The 22,605-nt window shown below is 37.1% G+C and overlaps 1 protein-coding gene and 1 pseudogene across 10 annotated transcripts in view; both read left to right on the forward strand.

Annotated features, from left to right (window-relative positions):
• Positions 1–4,675, forward strand: part of LOC106871937 (metalloreductase STEAP4) — a 37,118-nt gene extending 32,443 nt beyond the window's left edge. For all 10 annotated transcript variants that reach the window (XM_089352490.1, XM_089352485.1, XM_014918705.3 and 7 more), the window contains one exon: positions 3,140–4,675. In XM_089352490.1, the coding sequence (XP_089208616.1) occupies positions 3,151–4,515 (1,365 nt within the window). In that variant the 5' untranslated portion in view covers positions 3,140–3,150 and the 3' untranslated portion in view covers positions 4,516–4,675. The remainder of the gene's footprint in view (positions 1–3,139) is intronic.
• Positions 4,676–18,330: 13,655 nt separating this feature from the next.
• Positions 18,331–22,605, forward strand: part of LOC149135612 (histone-lysine N-methyltransferase SETMAR pseudogene) — a 5,774-nt pseudogene continuing 1,499 nt past the window's right edge.

Below are 22,605 nucleotides of genomic sequence, written 5' to 3' on the forward strand. Positions count from 1 at the left end.
AAGTACTAGGCTTACAAAGAATAAGTCCTGGGGTCGATTTGCTCGACTAAAGGCGGTACTCCAGCATAACCACAGCCAAATGACTGAAACAGGTAAAAGAGTAAAAAGAGTAAAGAGAGTCATGGGAAAAATATTACCTTACTTGTAAATAGGCAAGGGTGATGACAGAAAAGGCATCGAGTCATAGAAAATTCCACTTTAACAAATTCTGCCCATTCATGTGAGCATGTAAAAATGAACATTAAAGCAATGAAGACAATGATGAAAGAAGCACTCTGAACGTATCTATATAGCCATAAAGGGGTCATGAAGGCTGTTAAATAAATATATATATATAAATTACTGTTAAATAAATAACTATATAAATAACCATTTCTACTTTAGCTCTAAAACAGCTTATTGAACAGAATTAAAAGAGAAAAGAAATTCACTCTATCTTAGTTGTAGGGGCAAGATGCTTCACTATCTGATTCCCCCATACCTCATCCTCTAACCTTCTTCATTGCTATAAATCTTCGTTACCCACGCATGACATCACATTATTTTCTCCTATAATACTAACAAATTCATTCTGTGACCAGCAAGGGTCATAGAATCATGAAGGGGCACATGCCATTGTCTACAAGGTACAATAGGACATGCCTACAAGGTACAATAAGTGGTACAGAGAATTACACAGAGTGAGTGGGTAGGGAAGGATAGAGGGTGGAATGTTTCCTAAAAATGTTTTTGAATGTTGTAATCCATATATTCACCTGATGAAAACAGTTTTTTTTTGTTTTTCTAATGATGTAATGGCTCTATTAATCAATTAAAAATTTGTTGGAAACAACTGTAGTGGATTGGCACCTTATCCATCATCATCATCATCATCATCATCATCATCATCATCTAACATCCATTTTCCTTGCTGGTATGGGTTGGACGGTTTGACTGAGGACTGGCAAGCCAGTAGGCTGCACCATCTTTATGTTCTGAGTTCAAACCCTACCAAGGCCAACTTTACTCTTCATCCTTCCAAGATTAATAAAATGAGTATCAGTTGAGGACTGGAGCTGATGTAATCAACTTACCTGCTCCCCAAAATTGCTGGCTTTATGCTAAAATTTGAAATCAACATTAATGTCAAGAATCCTTTACTGATTTTATATGAATGAAAGGTTCTGAATGTTTTGAAGAGTGAAATCAATACTAGTCGAAGGTTTATTTTGTTGGAACAAGCTGAAAATTTCAAGGATGAAAAACCAGGCATAACAGGAAATTAAATGTTAAAAAAAATGAACATTATGTATAAACATGCTTGCAGATATTTTTTTTTTTTTTATTTATTGAATTTTTACTTGCTGGTTCTGAAAGAAAAGCAGTTCTTCTGACTGTTGTAGAACCTCCAAAACTGGTCAGATTGAGTTTCCATATAACCTTTTTGATACTAATTCACCTGAGAATGCCTCAAATTCTATGATATAGACTTTTTGTTTTAAAGTGATCTGAATTAAAACCTTCCATCAAAATGTTAAGTTATGTTCCAAGCACCAGCTTAATAATGGCAGAGTTACTTTACTAAATTCTTTATAATTTTCATAATTAACTGAAACAAAGACAGTGATTTTCAATAAAAATATGATAACAAAAGAAGATAAACTCACAGGTCAACACCTTCAGGAAAGGCATGAACATGAGCAGGGAGGAGATACCAGAGGCCAATGTTTTAGGAAGAAAGGACTGGATATTGTGGTTAATATGGTGCTTATAGGTAGGACATAAGGGTGATGTGAGGTGGAGAAATGTGTGGGTTGCATGTACCTGCATGGCTAAAGAAGTTTGCCTCTTGACTACATGGTTTTCAGATTTAATCACTATGTGGCACTTTGGACATATGTCTCTTACCATAACTTCAGCTTCATCAAAGTCATGTGTGTGAAATTTAGTAGATGGAAATTGTGTTGGATAGTTGGTAGTTAGTTAGTAGGATAGTTCCTGCTTTTTAATGGTAAACATAATCAACTTTTATCTGGTTAAACATGACTACCCTTACCTTTGTTTTTTATGGAGTACAATCAGTTGCAAACATCCAAGTCATACCTCTAATCTGTGAATATCTTCATCCCTTCTTCCCACCTGTCTCAAAGACACTGTAAATAGTAATGGGTTCTGTTTTTTCCTCTTCTAACTAAATCCTCCATGCCATAGAGCTGATTAATCTATACTGATAGTGCTTAAACCTTTCTTCATTAAATGTTTACTTCATCCTTCTTCTTCTATGTTGGCTATTGTGTGAGTGTGGAGGCGCAATAGCCCAGTGGTTAAGGCAGCGGACTCGCGGTCATAGGATCACGGTTTCAATTCCCAGACTGGGTGTTGTGAGTGTTTATTGAGCGAAAACACCTAAAGCTCCATGAGGCTTCAGTAGGGGATGGTGGCGAACCCTGCTGTATTCTTTCACCACAACTTTCTCTCACTCTTACTTCCTGTTTCTGTTGTGTCTGTATTTCAAAGGGCCAGCCTTGTCACACTGTGTCACGCTGAATATTCCCGAGAACTACGTTAAGGGTACACGTGTCTGTGGAGTGCTCAGCCACTTGCACGTTAATTTCACAAGCAGGCTGTTCTGTTGATCGGATCAACTGGAACCCTCAATGTCGTAAGCAATGGAGTACCAACTTGTGTGAGTATCAGCTGTACACTCATCACTTCATGGTCCTCTCCTTCCATACTGGCACTGAAGGAAATGAGATGTCTGGAGATATCCAGACAATCTCTGCTCTGGTTCAAAATAATGGCATGCAGAATTTGAAATTTTTAGAAAATGGCATAATTATTGTGAGCTTTTCATCTATGAATGTTTATACTATTGTTCATCTCCAATTCAGCCTTGATCAAGCAAACCCGTCATCAAAGACAGTCTATCCTTGACTATTCCTTTTATATCTTGAAGTATATTAGCAAATAATTACTTCCATTTTTTTTTTTAGTTCAAGAACCTGATTTGAAGGAATTTGACTACTATGTCTAACAGAATGAGTAGCCATAGAGAAGCTCTGCAATTCATTCATTTTATGTTTGTATTGCATATAATCCTTTACTCTCCTGTACAAACACATGTAATCTTAATTAAGTTTTACTTTTTATTTCTTAACAGATACAGAAACTATGGAAAACCAAACAATTGGCATTCTTGGTACAGGAAACTATGGAACAGCATTAGGGAAAAGACTTTTACAAGCTGGATATGAAACCGTTTTTGGTAGTCGAAATCCACTTCAACGATCCTTTATCACCAGAGATAAACAGTTGAGCAACGTCAAAGTGGACTCTGTTAAAAATGTTCTTACAAACAAGGAAATTGAAATTTTTATCCTGGCAATTCCTTATTCTAGCATGGAATCCTGTCTTCGACCACATAAGAATGATTTGGTGGGAAAAATTTTCGTTGATATCTCAAATCGCACTAAACCAAGTAAATTTGAATCAAATGCAGAAAATTTAGCTATCATTTTCCCAGATATTCAGTTTGTAAAATCTTTTAACACATTGTCTGCTTATGCTGTTGAAAGTGAGAACTTTGGTGGTAGCATAAAAAATTTCGTCGCTGGAAATAACAGACATGCACGAGAAAGAATTATGCAATTGTCACGTGATATTGGGATTCCTCCCGTTGACTGTGGTAACTTAGGTGCTGCAAGGAAACTGGAAGCTTATCCCCTAACTCTTATGTCAGGATGGGGTATACCTAGTATTTATACATTAGTGACTTTTCTGGTTTGGTTCATAGTTGTAACTGCAAAGATTGTAATATACTACACTAGCCACAATCTTCAAATATCCTGGTATAGAATGCCACTGACGTTTTTGAACAAAATAGTCTGTTTGACAGCCATTACATTATTAGCTTCTTCTTATTTACCAGGTTGCTTAGCAGGATTTTTACAAATTTACAATGGAACAAAATACAAAGATTTCCCTAAATGGATGGACAAATGGATGAAATCTCGCAAAATGATAGGACTTTATGCTCTTCTTTTCAGTTTCTGGCATGCTGGGATGTCTCTGGTACTTATTTCCCCTGGCTATGCTAATTCATGGTACCTTACTAGTCCACATGCTAATTCCTCAGTTATCTCCCCTTATGAAGTACATCTGAACCTCAAAGGCGAATCTTTAATAAGTACTGGATTTATAGCCCTGTTCTTAATGCTTCTTGTTGGAATTTCCTCTCTTCCAAGTGTTAGTGAAATACTCAACTGGAAAGAATGGCGTTTTACTCAAAGTCACTTAGGATATGTAACAGTGTTTTTCTCAGTTATGCATGTCTTTATCATAGGCATGCCAAACTGGCTAAAACACCCTTCGAGTTTTTTTTACTCAAATACCTTCACATGTTGCATACTTCCTTTGTTGACATTATTCTTAAAACTTGTTTTGTGCTTACCAGGGGTTAGTTGTTATGTTGACAATATACGTGCAGGCTGGGAGAGAAGAAAACCTGAGAAAATTGAAAATGATATTCCTTTGTAATGAAATTTCAACAAATCTGTCAAAAACTAAATCTGTTCATTTGATAAATGAATATATTTTTCTATGAACATTAAGTATTGATCTGTACTGACAAACAGTTTTCATCAAGCGTTTATTAAAATTTAAATTAATCTTGAATTTCAAGTTTAATAAACTCCAATTTTGTTTCATATTTGTTCCTTTCATCATCAAATTCATAAAATATCCATCGTTACATCTTTCATTATTACCTCTGAGATGAATGGTACTTGCTGTTTCTATAGCACTAAACAATTGTAACAGCTTTATTTCCATACATTCTATTTAATCCCTGGGCATTCCTGGTGTAGAAGATATAAAACTATAGTCAACGACATGACATCTGTAAACATCCACCTTCATTGTTCAGTAATCATATATCTAGGACTGTATCATCCGATATACTCTTCATTTTTTTAAGATGGTAGGCTGGTCATTTGGGAAATATTTGTCTACTATATGTACCATTTAGGTGTGCATTATTTTACTTTCCAATTTGGCAAAGTTCTAGGTATGTAAAAGACAGTGGTGAATATGTGTTATTCAGAAACAGCAAATTAAAACAGTGACTCGTCTTTCTTGTCCTTTCTCTCTTTTTATAAAGGAATCATGTATGTATTAGAAGCATGTTCTTTCACATACACATCTAAATACAACAAAAAGGCCAAAATACAATAGTTTTAATGAAAATATACTTAATAGTTACAAGAATGGGACTGATTACTCAGTAATGCATATCTTTATTACAAATAGTATTTTTACGTATTGGTGAAAATACTATTATCACAAAATGTGTAACTGTTACTATATATATCATATATCTTTACACTGTATGGATAGTGGGAGTTGAAGTTGAGGTATCGTCCAGTGAAGATTGGCTTGCAGTATACGGATGTCCTGAATTCATACTTGGTGCATGTTATTAATATGTCCAGGAATGCTAGCTGATTGTTTTTTCCTTTTTCTATTGGGAACTGTATGGATGGCTTTATTGAGTTCACATGATCCAACAGCACTTGGACATCTTCCTGGTGGGACCAGAGTATGAAGGTGCCATCAACATATCGCAGCCATTGGGTTTGTTTTAGTAATGTTAATCCTAAAGCCAAATTCTCAAAGTATTTCATGAATATATTGGCTATTATTGGTGATAATGGTGAACCCATAGCTGAACTCTATTCCTGTCAATATATATCAGTGTCCATACTGAAGTAGGTAGTTTCTACACAGAAGGTCAACATTTCCATCAAGTGTCTTATTGGTTCGATTCCAGGCAGTGACCTTAATAATAATAATAATAATAATAATAATAATAATAATAATAATAATAACAACATCAAAAAATACCTTAGGAATGAGAACCCAGGTTCAAAATTTCCCCAAGATACCTGATGAAGGCTGGAGGGTATCAGCCGAAACGTGTTAGCAACAAACAAGATGAGGACAAATATCCATCAGATATAAATAATGTAAATAATGTACATAATTCCTCATCTCTTAAATATAGAACCGTATTATCTAATCGGAACAGAGCCAACATTAGACTTCAATGGAGACATATAGAGAAACTCCATCAAAACTAGCTCATCTTTCAAACCATCTGACTTTCCTGTGTAAATGTAGAGACTCAAAGCTGATACCACCTGGCTTGAATATAATGACACCAGTGGATTCATATAAAGTTAGAAGAGTAGTGGAAAGGGCACGACATGCCCTAGTCTGCGAGAGGATCCATTACAACCGTTGGAAAAAAACATCAACTAAATAACGAAAATTATAGTAAAATACTACCCCCGATTTGTACAAATCTTCTGCAAGTCCCGGATTTCGGCAAATAGTACGCCACCATTACAGAGTTCGATATTCATATAATGTCAAAATCATTGTTATCTAACGACGAATCCTACTGGGTGAAGAAGGACCGCTAAGGGATCTTTGACATATATACAGGTATTTTTAACGGGGTAGAAATCTCAGAACTCACGGTCTTCTCTATTATGAACAGGATAAAAAAATAATATATGAACTTCTGTTATAGCATTGTTAGAGACAACATGCTTGGAAGTGCATAATAGAAATGAACGCAACAGGGACAATTTCAGAAAGAAGCTTATAAGAATATTCAGTCAGTTAGTAGAAACACTGTGAAAGCCAGTAGCATTGGATTATAAACTTTTAGTGACAATAATGTGGACAAAACCAAAGTACTCCAATTTGCAACTTTAGATGTATCGACCACTGCGTTCTGAAAAATATGAGTCCCTAGTGTCAACAGGACAGCCTTACAGGGGATATCTTTAAGGCCGAGACATACAACATCGCCTTGTTCAGGAACAGAAAAAAAAAAATGAACTTAATTCCATATCACTTTTAAAATTCACCTAGAACCTGAAGGATCGCAGCTTGAGAAACCTATCTATCATGTCAAGTGCTAGACCAGAAAAGTACAATGCATGGAGTAAAAGATGTAATCTATACGGAAAATATCCCCAACAAAAGGGAGAGAGAGAGAGATTTTTTTATTTTTTTCCCACGTACAAAACCCTTCAAATGCAAGTTTCAAGCATCTACATCCTGAAGAATGGAATGGCGAGTGAATTCTTTATACAGCCTTAATAAATATATTTTTGTTTCTCTACAAAACGTATTGAGTTCCATGCTTGTTGTTTCAACCAAAACATAAAAACGACTTTATGGGTGTGTATGGGGGGTGGGGGTTAACGGAACGCAACGCACCCTGGTTTTTATTAACAGTTAGTTATATATCCGTGCGACTTCTATTTCTGACCTTTCTTCTTTCTCCTTTTTCCCCTCTTCGTTCCTTCCCCTTTCTCTCTCTCTCTCTCTCTTTCTCCTCTGCCTGCTGCTAACATGTGTCCCGTGGTCAGCCTTTCTTTCTCTCCCTTTTTTTTTTACACCGGGCGCGTTGCTAACCGATCCTAAAGCTATTTACTTCCTTTCTAATCCTTTAGGATTGCCCTCTAAGCATTACCCATTCATTTTTCTTCTTTTTTGCGTCCGTTTGTGCATTCAGTATACGTTTATCCGTTCATCTGTGCATTCATTATACGTTTTTTACTTTTTGTTTGTGCATTTACCATACACTTTTTCACTTAAGTAACGGAACGCAACGCACCCTGGTTTTTATTAACAGTAAGTTATTTATGTGTGTGTGCGTGCGCGCGAGTTGGTATTAAAATGTTCCCGGGTTAGTTATAGTTAATAAAAAATAACTTATTTATCAAAGATTGAACGTCATCTCTTTCGAATTAGTCACCTTGCGCAGCGATATACCTGTTCCTGTCGCTTTTGGAATCCAGCCTGGAAGCCGTTCTTGCCATTTGGGGATTCCAGTCAGGAAGTCGTTTTACGTATGCGAGTCGTGGACCTTCTGTGATTCGTTCTTGTTCTCGACAGCGGTGTTAAAACGTCGACCTTTGAGCTCCATTTCCATCTCGGGGAAGAGATGGAAGTCCGCAGGTGCTAAATCTGGTGAATAGGGCTGGTGCGGAAGTGATACTATATTTTTTTTTGGCGAGAAACCCACTGAGTGAGGAGAGTTCGGTAACAGGGTGCATTGTCGTCGTGAAGAATCCAATTCTTCGGGCTGAACAGATCCGGGAACTTTCGCCGAATGTTCTCCCTCAAACGCCTCAAAACGTCGCAGTAGAACTCTTGATTGACGATCGCGGATGTCGATAAAAACGATGAGCATGTTCTTGATTGAGTTGTGACTCTGTCGTGCCTTCTTTGGTCGAGGAGATGAAGACCTCTTCCATTGTGACGACTGCTGCCTCGTCTCAGGGTCGTACCTGTAAACCCAGCTCTCGTCTCCGGTGATGATCCACGACAGAAAGGATGGGTCACCAGCGGCACACCTACGGAGATCTAGAGAGACTTCGACGCGATGTTCTTTCTGATCGGTGCTCAGCAGGTGGGGGACAAAATTGGCACAGACACGTCACATGTTCAATTCAGACGTTAGGATTGCTTGTGCGGAGCCATACGACAGACCAACAACATCAGCAATGTCGTGGGTTGTCCTGCGACGATCCTCATGCACAAGCTGATGAATCTTCTCCACATTTCCGGGGGTGACGCTCGTGACAGGTTTTCCAGATTGCTCATCACCTTCCTGGGACATTCTCCGCTTTTGAATCGCCTATGCCACTCGAAAAATTGCGCACAACCCATTGCCTTGTCACCATAAGTTTGCCGAAGCATGCACAATGTCTCTGTAGCAGACCTCCAAAGTTTAACGCAAAATTTCACGTTTGCTCTTTGTTCCAACTTCATGCCCATGACAAAATCGTAGACTACACATGATCACAAAACATAAATTTCACAACTTGCCGAGTGAATACTGCGATGTGACTCGGCACACTGCCTCATGAAGTTCTCTGCTAGCTCTCATTGCGCATGCAACTGTGTGCTGCCGTCTGTTGGCGCGCTGCAGAAATAGTCTGAGAACTTTTTGATGCCACGTTGTTGTATGTATGTATGTATGTATGTATGTATATATATATGTATATATATATATATATATATATATATATATATATATATATATATATATATATATATATATATATATGGGAGAATGTACGAAAAAACAACAACAGACGAGGACAGGTGGTGTAAACAACAAAAGGATGTATTAGTATGACGCTCGGGAATACGGAAAGTCTTTAACGTTTCGAGCTACGCTCTTCAACAGAAAGAATACGGAGACAAGGAGAAAAACACGGAGAAAAAAAATTGAATAGTGTTCGGTCAACGGTCAATCATAGCTATATATATATATATATATATATATATATAGTAAAAAAAAAACACAAAAAACAATAACAAAAAACAACAAAGTGAGGACGTGATACGGATAGTGTTATTGGACGCTCGGGAAAGGAAAGAGAGAATATATATATATATATATATATATATATATATATATATATATATATGAATGTGAATGTGTGAGATCACATGGATGTGAGTGTGTGTGATTACATATTTTCGCATATATTCTTACGCATATGAGTATTCATTTATATTTATATATATATATATATATATATATATATATATATATATATATATATATATGCGTTCATCTATCTCTGGTTCGACGTCTGCTCAGTCTTACATATGTCTAAACTGATGCAAATGTGTGTTTGCTTGCGTTTGGGTAAACATGGAAACTTTGTGTATGCGTGAGTGCTTGCATGAACGTATTTTCATATTTTAGGTTAAGCTTGTAAGTTCATGTATATGTATTTATGTTACTTTATGTGTGCGCTTCGGTATTAAGGCATGTACATGTATGTATATGTATATATATATATATATATATATATTCTTTTACTTTTCTTTTACTCTTTTACATGTTTCAGTCATTTGGCTGCGACAATGCTGGACCACCGCCTTAAATGTTTTTTAGTTTCTGTCTATCACATCCACTCACAAGACTTTGGTCATCCTGAGGCTATAGTAGAAGACACTTGTCGAAGGTGCTACACAGTGGGACTGAAACCGGTACCATGTGGTTGGAAAGCAAACTTCTTACCACACAGTCACGCCTGCGTTATATATTCTTTTATTCTTTTGTATGTTTCAGTAATTTGACTGCGGCCATCCTGAAGCACCGCCTTGAAAGGATTTAGTTGAACAAATTGATCCCACGACTTTTCTTTTTAAGCGTAGTACTAATTCTATGGTTTTTTTTGCTGAATGGCTAAGTTACGGGGATGTAAACATACTAACACCGATCGCCAAGCGGTGGTGGGGGTCAAATAGAAACACACAAAATCCGTCTACCAAATCCTCTCACAAGGCTTTGGCTGACCCGAGCTATAGTAGAAGACACTTGCTGAAGGTGCCACGCAGTGGGGCTGAACCATGAACCATTGAGTTGGCAAGAAAGTTTCTTACCACACGGTTACGAATAAAAGAACAAACGGAAGAATGTAGCATTCAACATGCTTGGTAGGTCTTACATTTTTAAGAGTTTGAGTCAGCTCCATAAGACTCAAAGTTTCGAAGGCGCACATGACGCGTCCATCACAGCAGATATCAGAAGAATGGGAGATTTGAGACAGATTAAAGAAGCCCAACATCTAGAAGCCATCTTGAATTTGTTTCGAAAGGATTTAATGAGATGAACGCGTTCTATACGCACAGGAAACTTTAAGTCGTGTAGTTCAAACTGTTATTAAATATTATATATATATATATATATATATATATATATATATATATATATATGTGTGTGTGTGTGAGTGTGTGTGTGTGTGTGTGTGTGTGTGTGTGTGTGTGTGTGTGTGTGTGTGTGTATCAAAAAACGGAACAAGAATGTAACGGACAATGAAAACATACGGACAGAAGGACGATACAAGGAAGGACAGGAAAATCAGGACGGAAATTCCTGGCTTTCTATTCTTCTGTCAAACTTCCAATCATCAGTACAGTTTCGGCCTATTAGAGTTGAGACTGTTCAAAATTAGGAGGTGCCAAAAATCTAAGCTAAGAGCATTAAATTTTTAGAAGAAAGTGAGCGAATAAATGCGACAACACGGACAAAAAACCGAGGAACAGAGAGAGGTAGGGAGCACAGGGATTGAAGAATGAAGGACAGAGAGAGATGTATGTATGTATGTATGTATGTATGTATGTATGTATGTATGTATGTATGTATATGAACATCTTGACTCCTTCCTCTTCTTTGGCCAATCCTTCCATCCTGCTCTTGAATTCGCCTGCACTGTCTCTAACTCCGCTCTCACCACTGCCGTCCACTATAAACACACAGACTAAATACTCGTACCTTAACTTCTCCTCCTCCCATGGATTCTTCCTTCATGGCTGCCCCTCCTTTAAGCAGTAAACTATAACACTCAAAGTAACTGTTTACAACCTAATCGAGCCAACTAGGAGACTCTATGTGACCACTCTATCCAAAAGACCATAAAAAAACAGTTTGGTAAAGATGACGTGCTTCTATCAGGGCTAATTTGAAGCTAAAGAAGAGCTATGTGTTTAAGACTTTGGTCATGTTCTCAATATAACACCAGTGATATGATACAAAACAGCGTCCTTTCCACTAGTTCACCAGAATGCTATAGATATGGCCATCCTCGGTTTCTTTTATATATTTCATCATTTTTTTCCGGTTATTCAATCTTTTTACATTGCTTTTCTTCTGAACACCTTTTTATACACATCTGTTTTTAACACTAGCATGTACACTGTTGTCCTTATTGACAAATTACATCTTTTATACTGCTACCGCATATATTCTGAACATATCAAAATCCCCAGATAACGTGGTCTTCGTCTGTCATTAATGTCTATGGTTGAAGGTCCTAGTTGCCCCCCCCCACTTGAGCAATGTTGTCTGTGGTTGAACAGTCCAATACGTAAATGGTAATCTTTGTCACGCAAGCCTGCTGCTGGTTGAGTTATTGCTTTCCGGTTCTATCTTTCGAGTATAGTGTGTTTGATAAGATCCAAGCCTGGGCAATATGGTATGACGGACAGATTAATGCCCATGCAGTGTGTCCCCACTCTCCACGTCATCGATGGGTCAAAAGGAATAGCACGGCCGTTACAGTTTGGCACCAGCGTCATAGTAGAAGTTGCCACAAGGGTCCGACTCTAGGTTTTTCCTCGGTGTTTATGTCAAAGCCATTACCATGGATGGGTATGGCCGCAAGGCAACGGAGGTTCGGAATCAGGGTTTTCCTCTCCTAGACGGGCTCAGCACCCACCGGTTAATGAACTCCACCTGCCCAGCTTCTAATGAAGACCTTTAAAAGCATTTCACAAACGACTGCAACAACTCCATTTGATTCAGCACCAGTGTTATTAATCAGATAACACACAAGTCAAAGGAACGAAATTCCGTCAACTACTGCTCTCCTCATCAACAATATATAACAATATATAACTCAAATCCTCTCCATCTCTAAGTAGTCTTGCTTGAAATATTTCTGACGATGTCATGAATATCACTTGCTCAATGCAGACGAATCTGTATTCGAAAGATAACGTTTCCTCTTTCGGTCTTCCATGAAAAACATTGAACTATGAACATCCGTAGACGTTCCAGAAGACAGATATATGCCTCGTGGTTGATTATTGCTAACACGCCAGGGAATCAACTGTCAATTCCATTCATTTACAGACCGAATCCAAAATAAAGTAGTGCACACTTCATGCACAAATTGACAGATGGACTTTACCCATAAATGTTAGCCTTCTCTCAGCCTTTCATCATTATTGCAATAGCGATTCTTCTCAACTTGTCATCTTTATATATCTCTTTCAATGAGACTCCCTCCCTCCCTCACCATCTCTCTCTCTCTCTCTCTCTCTCTCTCTCTCTCTCTCTCTCTCTCTATCTCTCTCTCTCTCTCTCTTGCTTACCTGCCATGTAAATTATCTAACAGACTTTACTTCATTCCTAGTATTTTACCGAATTCTTGTGCTTGAGAACTGCATCTTTTTGGAATTCTAACCTTGTCCGTGTATTTCCCCACACCCTACCGTCTTGCACTGAACTATAGCATTTTTATTTACACATTACTCAAACTAAATTCATCTAGCTATCCACATCACTCACACTTAGTAGAATCATAAAAAAACGTCATAGATATTGCCTTTCTACACACATGCTCGCGCGAACTCTCTTTCTCATTCCTCCATTCCCATACATAAAAGTACTGGAAACAGACATATACAAAATATATATATATATATATATATATATATATATATATATATATATATATGTATATATATATATATATATATACATACATACGTATGTACATGCCTTAATACCTAAGCACACATATAAAATAACATGAATACATATACATGAACTTACAACCTTAACCTAAAATATGAAAATACGTTCATACAAGCACTCACGCATACACAAAATTTCCATGTTTGCCCAAACGCAAGCAAACACACATTTGCATCAGTTTAGACATATGTAAGACTGAGTAGACGTCGAACCAGACATAGATGAAGGCATATATATATATAAATGAATACTCATATGCATAAGAATATATGCGAAAATATGTAATCACACACACTCACATCCCTGTAATCACACACACACTCACATCCATGTAATCTCACACATTCACATTCATATAGGCAGAATAGTTGGTAGAGATTTGTTTTCCATGGGTTTGCAGATGAGATTTGAGTCCCAGCATAAGGCAGGCATGGTCTGTCACAGAGTATGCACACAAAAAGTTCATTGTCATTCACCTTTTCGATTGTTACATTCTTCCTTAGATCTCTTTTGAGTCTTACATGCGTTATCTTGGCCTCTTCAAATGCTTTCACTCCACTCTACACTTTTGTTCGCCATCCAACCCGATCCGAAGCAAGGGTTTCTATGTCTTCTGGATCCATTCCAAGTGACTTCATAGTAGTCTTTATGCTGTCCTTAAACCTTTTTTTAAGGTTTACGCCGATAGCGTTTCCCCTCTGTAAGCTCACCATAAAACAAATTTTTCGGCATGCGTTCATCTGCTATTCGAACAATATGGCCACACCATCTCATTTAGTTCCTCAGAATCATAGCTTTAATTGAGGTGATGCCTGCAGATGCAAGGACATCTGTGTTTGGAGTAAAAGAACTCCATTTAATTTTTAAAATGCGATGAAATCATTTTTGGTGGAATTGTTCTAACAATTTAAAATGCCATTCATAACAAGTCCAAGTATCACAGGAATAGCACAGGGAGGGTAAGACAAATGATTTGTAAAGAGCCAGCTTTGTATTCTTCGTTGTATGTCGCTGGCACCAAACGCGTGACTCCAAGCCACCAAATGTTTTTGCTACCCTTTGAATTCGCAGCTATATTTCAGTATCAAGCTTTCCATCATTTTGAACAGAGCTTCCAAGGTAGATGAACTAACCGACAATCTCAAGTAACTTACCTTGAACAAAAATTTTAGTGGGGCTACAAACATCACCACACGCAGGTTGATGCATTACAACTGGGTTTTTTTTTCAAGTTGATGGTGAAGCCAGAATCCTAACAAGCCGAGTCATAATCTCGTTGTCACCGACATTCTGTTTTAAGCAGAAAAATAAATATAAAACCACCTGGATGCACCCAAGATCTAAGCACTGGCATCTTATAGATTATATTTTGATCAGAAAACGTGATATTAAAGATGTTTCTAGTGTTCGAGCCATGAGAGGGGCAAGGAGATGGACTGACCATCATCTAGTGCGTGGAAAAATTCGTACATCATATTGTTTACACAGTTGGTGACGCCCTGTACCCATATATGCATATATATATATATATACATACATATATATGTACAAACATATATATATACATATATACATGCATGCATACATATATTTATACATACACATATATATATATATATATATATATATATATATATATATATATATATATATATATATATATATATATATATATATATACGTATATACATGTATATGCATATAAATCTATATATATATATACCTGTATATATAGATATACATAAATACATATACATCTATATATATGCATGTATACATATACATCTATACATACACATTTATATATATATACCTATATATATATATACATGTGAAGATGTATATATACATATATACAGGTATATATATATATATATATGCATAATATATATGTATATATATGCATAATATACATATACATAGACTAGGTTTTTTTAGTAATGAATTCACCATGATTTTGAAACCATATAAGCATCCAGAGTTGTGGCCCTTGAAATAATTACCTCCCTTATTGTTTAAGCGACTTCCCAAAATTAATTTATTAGTTTCTATAGAGACACGAGGCGAGTAATTTTAGAGAGAATGTGTCAGTCGATTACATCGACTCTGGCATTTGACAAATACTTTATTTTATGGATACCGAAATGAAGAAATGCGAAAATTAATTTAATGAAAGTATTTTTTTTAAATTTCACGTTGAAAAATCTAAATAATAAACACACTGTCTAGCTATAACATGTTAATGTCAAAGAGAATATAAAATCAATTAGGCAACTCTATGTCGCTAACATCGTTAGAGAAAGCTGAACGAATCAACGCTGCGTGTCCAACGAACAGCTAAATGTAGCACCCACATTCATCCTCAACTGAATGAAAGGTTTCCTTGTGTGTGACAATACTTTAGAGCGAGTAGTTAAATTATCGAATTCAAGGTAATTTATCTTCGATCTTCCCACCATTTTCGGATTAACACCAAACATTAATTACATATTGTAAGCAGAGATATTTACTCTCCCACACATCTCTTGGAACACATTCGATTTAACGGAGTTGTGATGTTTCAGTTTTGAAAATTAAACAGCACGCACACGCACACACATACATATATGTAATGTAACGTATGTATGTTTGTATGTATGTATGTAGTGTAGCATTCCTTTTTTTTGTTTTAGTGAATCAAAAGTGTGTCGTCAACCTTAGAATGTAAGAAAGATTTGGCATATTTAAGAGTAAAAAAAAATGTAAAATACTGGATGGATGATAAAATAATCTATTGTATGAGAGAAGATCGTCATGGCTGGAGTGTCTTTAATTATTGGTTTGTTTGATCGGCATTTCGATGAGTCATTAAAAATGAGAAACGTTGCAATTATCTGCCAACAATGCTGTTCCCTGACACCTCGCTGTTCCCTGACACCTCGCTGTTCCCTGACACCTTTTATTCTTTATTAAAGAAATTTGCATCTCGGTCACTACCATCTGTCGACAGCTGCCACTGTGTCTTGAACAAGAAGCTACTAAGGTAAGGGCTCGATTGACTCGCTAAAAATACTGGGTCATCCCATTAATAATGCGGTTTTTTCAATTGCATGAACTAAAAGTCGAAGGTGGGCGGGATAGACTACCTGCATCAACTTGCTATAAAAGCAGGTGGTAATTTTATCCTCTCCTTATTCTTAGTTTGGAAGAGTTCAGTTCGATTTTAACAGTTATTTTTTCAAAGCTATAATGGGAGTGACAAAGGAGCATATTCGGAATATTTTGATTTATGAGTTCAATAAAGGCAACAACGCAACGGAAAGTGAGAGGAATATTAATGCAATATATGGGAATTAGACAATAATCGTAAACCAGAAGAAGAGCCACGTCCTGGAAGATCTGTAGAGCCCGACGAGGTCGTCCTGCAAACCCTGGTGGAACAAAATCCCATCGTACCTGTTGAGGAACTAACCGAAAAACTTGGATTTGGACATTCAATTAGCCATTCAAGTCAGTGCTAAAAGAAAAAATGACCATCTTTGGTTTCAAAACGAAAGGTGTTCTTCCATCAGAATAATGCTCGGCTACATACAGCGAGGATGACATTCCAAACGCTGGAGCAGTTTAAATGGGAAACGATGCACCACCGTCCATATTCGCCGGACATTGCCCCATCTGATTATCATTTATTCCGCAGTCTTCAAAATAATTTGGAAAATACATGAATTTTGTAGACGAGGTTAGAACAGTAGTGGGGGAATATTTTTCGTCACGGATAAGTGAATTTTGGAAGTTGCAAGTCTACTAAATAGATGGAAGAGCAGTGTAGAATATGAAGGAGAGTATATTTTAGATAAAAAAAAAGAACTTTGTTTATCTTAATTTTGGAAAAAAAGTATAAAAATCCGCATTATTTATGGGATGACCCAATAATAATTACCAAACCTTTCTCAACTCACATCCGAGAAAGCCCTTTAAAAAAAATATCACGCTCTTAAAAGAAAGGGAATACCACTTTATTTAAAGTAGTCGTAGTTACACTATGACTTAATAGAAGCCAGGATGGTTACAACTGAAAAGCCTTTGATCATAAAGTAACTGGTTAAATGCTGAATTGGTGCTGTGTTACAAGTTTATTAGGTTAGAAATTACCTGGGGTTAAACGACAACGACAACTTTTCTGCTGGTTAAGAACTGAGCCTTCAACTAAAAAAAAAAACAAAAAAAAACTATACTTGGACACAGACTGACCTGGAGCTAAAAAATAACAAGTGGGATGCTGGACAAGGACTGACCAAAGGCTAAACAGCTAATTCGCTGGATAAGGACTGGCCACAAGCCTAGGGCTGGTCATTAGCAACTGTTCTGCTGGATATCTGATTGACTTGGGAGCTAAATAACAACTGGTTTACTGGATGTCAACTGACTGACCTGGGACTAAACAACAAAAGCAATAACTGGTTTGTTAAACTGCAGCTGCCATTAAATTACAATACTGTGAAATCTAAAAATTTGAAATCCGAATCAATATGTCGAAAAACCCATTTTGTTGCATGGAAACAACGTTCGTACATGTTGTTGTTGTTGGTACTCCGTCGCTTACGACACCAAGGGTTCCAGTTGATCCGATCAACGGAACAGCCTGCTCGTGAAATTAACGTGCAAGTGGCTGAGCACTCCACAGACACGTGCACCCTTAACGCAGTTCTCGGGGATATTCAGCATGACACAGTGTGACAAGGCTGACCCTTTGAATTACAGGCACAACAGAAACAGGAAGTAAGAGTGAGAGAAAGTTGTGGTGAAAGAGTACAGCAGGGTTCGCCACCATCCCCTGCCGGAGCCTCGTGGAGCTTTAGGTGTTTTCGCTCAATAAACACGCGCAACGCCCGGTCTGGGAATCGAAACCGCGATCCTATGACCGCGAGTCTGCTGCCCTAACCACTGGGCCATTGCGCCTCCACAAACGTTTGTACATACATACATGCATCATATGTATCGCTAATACGATTATGACTGAAACTAACACCACCACAGATGAAAGTAACAACGTCACCACCGATGAACACTTAACCAGTAAGTTATTCAAAACGACGTAAGTAGTCTTCTCATTTTACTTGGATTCAACAACTAACCCAAGATTTACTTCGGTGCTATGAAAAAGCCCGAGATGACCCTTCAATCGGATACATGAAGCAGTTAAAGCAATACTGGGACGAAGCTCATCCCAACTTAAATACCTTCACAGTGAAACAGCTCCGACAACAAGCATCTTTAGAAAAAAACAAAAAAATTCAACTGGCCCTCGATCCTCCCAAAACACTGAAAATGGGTCAAAATCTGTCAAAAGTGGAGTAAAAAATAATGCAAACAAACCACCGCTCGGCCATCGCTAAATTCGAGTGTCTCCAAATTTAGCTTCCACAGTAGCGAAGACTGCGGAATATATCCAACTCAAAAACATTTTGAAATTACAATTCGCAAAAAATTTTGCTACTTTCTCGAAGCATTCGTTGAGCAAAAGACTATTCCCAACACGAGTGAGAAAAAATCCGACCGATCTAATGTTTAAGGCTATCAACGATGTTGCTGAAGAGCACATGGGATCATGTGATGTTAATTACTGGAAAATTAATACTCTTATATACACTGCCGTTATTACTCTTAAAGAACATATAAGAGAAGTCTACAGTGAACAAAGTAACGAAATTACTAAACGGAAACACCGAGATGGAAAACAAAGCCAGAAGAAAATGTCAACAACGTGCGCCGCCATATTGAATGATTAACTACAACAAAAAAATGTAAGGAGAAAAATAAGTTTACACTTCACCAACTCTACCTTAGACAAAAACGAATGAAACTTTATGGCAATTCTTCACACTGAGCTCTTGAGGGAAAGCTAATCACTTTAAAACATGAACTCAGGACGATGAGCGAGAAACTCTGCTATCGCATGCGAATTTTTGAGCGAACCAGTATCAATCGCAAGTTTGTTTCCAATCCACAAGCATTATACAGAGAGATCAGGAAGGAAAATATTACCATTAAGAAAGCTCCCTCCCAAGATCTACAATCATTCTGGTCATAAATTTGGAACGAAAAGAGTGGTTTTAACCTGAATACATCATAATTAAATACAATTGAGAAAGAATACTGTACCAAACACTAACAGTAAAACATACAAAATTGATGCAGAAACCTTCGCTATATCAGCAGGCAAACTGCAGAATAGGAAGGCACCTGTAAGGGACCTAATAGTTGGATATTGGTACAAGAAGCTGACATTTTATAGAAACCAATTGATATTTATGTTCAAAAGAACTGTAAAAGGTCAGAACTGGTATACCAAATTGGTTTGCTACAGCAAGGACCAATCTTGTTGCCAAAAATGAAACCACCGGGATGGCAGGAAACTACAAGTCCATTGCTTGCCTAAACATTTTGTAGAAACTGTACACAAGTTGCCTCAAGCAAATCCTCCAGGACCATTGTGAGTCGAACAACATTGTGACTGATGAACAGGCTGGTGGAAAGAAGGGAGTGTGGGGATATGCCGAACAACTTTTAATAAACAAAGCTGGACTGTCTGAAAAAAGAAAACAACGCAGAAACCTTGTGACAGTATGGCTTGCCTATAACAAGGCATTCGACTCTATCCCTCATTTATGGCTGTTGAAGTGCCTACATCTGGCAAACGTACCTGCTACCTTAATTGCTGCCATAGAGGGACTCACAAAGACATGGACAACAGTTCTTACCCTTACAACTGAGAACAGAATAATCGTTTCTGATAGTATAGGCATTACAAAGGGAATATTCCAGAGAGATAGTCTTTTTGTACTTCTTTTAATTTTGGAACTGAATCCATTATCGTTCCTACTGCAGAAGATAAATGGTTACATGCGAGGATATTAAACTGCTAGAAGTATCAATGTCACTCATAATTTCTTTGTAGACGACCTGAAGATTTATGCTAAAAGTGTTAATAATGCCAAAAAAAAAAAACAACAACTGAAATTAATAACAACATTTTCAGCTGATATAAGCATGGAATTTGGCCAAAAGCAATGTTTATATTTGGTTAAAGAACGAGGAGAGTTAATTCCCAAAACTCAAAACCTGTGCATCAACGGTCTCTCTATCTCCCCCATTCCACACAAAGAATGTTACAAGTAGCTAGGCATGGACGAAAATGGATCATATGAAAGCACTGTGAATAAAGGTAGAGTGACCCAAGAATATTACATCAGACTTAGGAAAATATTGCAGTCGGAACTCTCCTCTTACAACAAAACAATATCCCACAATGCATTTGCTGTTTAAAGATAGAAGCTTTAAAGATGGGAGCTTAGAATTTGCACCTGCGCTTAAAGACACTGTACTCACTGCCCCTGTACACACACACACACACACACACACACACACACACATATTTATGTATATGTATACAGGCATGCATGCATGCATGCATGCATGTATGTATGTATGTATGTATGTATGCATGCATGCATGCATGTATGTATGTATGTATGTATGTATGTACTCAACTGACAAACACCATCTTCCCCAATATTAGTGAACTTTTGTCGTCCCGTCCTCTTAATTATGAGAATACAAAATAAATCTTGTGTCCATTTAATTCTTTCTTCTTCATAGTTTTGATCAAGTCTAAAACATTGGCAAAGTAACTAACATAATTTAACCGAAAGTAAAATAGAAATATTAATTTAAACCGTGCTATAATACTAGTTTTTGGTCGAATACATGAATGTTTGTCTCCCATTTACTCCTCTTTTTCATATTTTGTAAGGGTTCAATATTCATTATCTCTTTATTTTGCCTACTTTCTTCATACTGACATGCTTACCTGTCTGTTCCTCCTTCTCTTCTTCTTCCTTCTCCTCCTTCACCTTCTTAATCATTTAATCTTTCTCTGACGAAAGATTCCGCCAAAAACATTGGACTTCTTTTCTTCTTCACAACAAAATAATTCGTTTCACTTAGCGAACTTTTTGTACTCCCTATTAACTGGCACAGACCATCACTACTTTGGTCTCGTCCTACTGTTTCACATAAATACCATTGATTCTAATCGTGATGCTACTACTCAATCACTGATCAGATATAGTTACGTAGAGCCTGAAATATTTGTGGCCACTGCTAATACCATATTACTTGCCGGAACAGGGATTACCGACTGTAGCTAGAATAGGTTCTTTGTGTGATGTTTATCCTTATATCTTAACTTCGATAATATCACATGCTTTTTAAGATGATTATTTAATGTATTGTCATTCTTTGTCAAAGTAAGAATCTTTTTTTTATTTTGATCCAATTATATGGATGTTGTAGTTGTTGTTGCTCGTGGTGGTGGTGGTGGAGGTGGTGGTTGTGTTGTTGCTTAATCTTAGGTCAGTACTGATCAAGTATACTTAATCCAAAGCATTCCAGCTTTGGTCATCTCGACTTTTCGGGGCAATCTTGGATTATGTTATCCAGTGTAACTATTCCTTATTTAAGATGGCAGAGTGTAATTTTATGGAGATTTGCCTGCACTTTCTAACAAGTCGAATGACCATATAGAGGCTCACTTACTCGCAGGCAGAATATCTTACTGATAAATTATCAATACTGTACTTTACTATCCAGTACTATTGGGATAGTGATGCAACATTTCTTTTGTATATATTTCGGTAGAAGTAGAGATTCTCTATGTATTTAATGGACTATCTATGCAGTTGCTAGATCTGATAGAAATAGCAGCCAGATCAAACTTAAAACAAACCCTTACCATCTTTTAAAACGGGAGGGTATATTAGATAATGTAGTCCTAAATACTCATTACACAACGGTATGATCATGGCGGAAACACCTTTGATAAGTGGTTTACTCAATCAGGGTTGATATGAATCTATGCAATAATATATTGCTAAATTATCGCCACCATTACTATCAACACTATCATCACCAATACCATCAACAACAATAACAAGAACAGTAGCATCAACCGTTAAATATGCTCTCTGTGAATCCGATGTAATGTGTTTCTGTAGGGTTTTTGCCTCCCTCAAAAATGCATTTGAGAAGTTCCAATCGTCATGTCACTCCACGACTTTACGCCACCATGATTTACAAAGAAAAAAATATATAAAAAGGAAACATGAAAATTTTGGTATAGGATAGCTCTGTTGCTAAAAAGTTAGTCCCATAACCACGTGATTCTAGATTTAATCCTCGCGTGTAGCAACTTCGACAAGTGACTTTTTCCTAAGGCTTCAAGTTTG

The sequence above is a fragment of the Octopus bimaculoides genome, chromosome 5 (genome assembly GCF_046866305.1).
Source record: "Octopus bimaculoides isolate indiv1 chromosome 5, ASM4686630v1, whole genome shotgun sequence".
Taxonomy (NCBI): domain Eukaryota; kingdom Metazoa; phylum Mollusca; class Cephalopoda; order Octopoda; family Octopodidae; genus Octopus; species Octopus bimaculoides.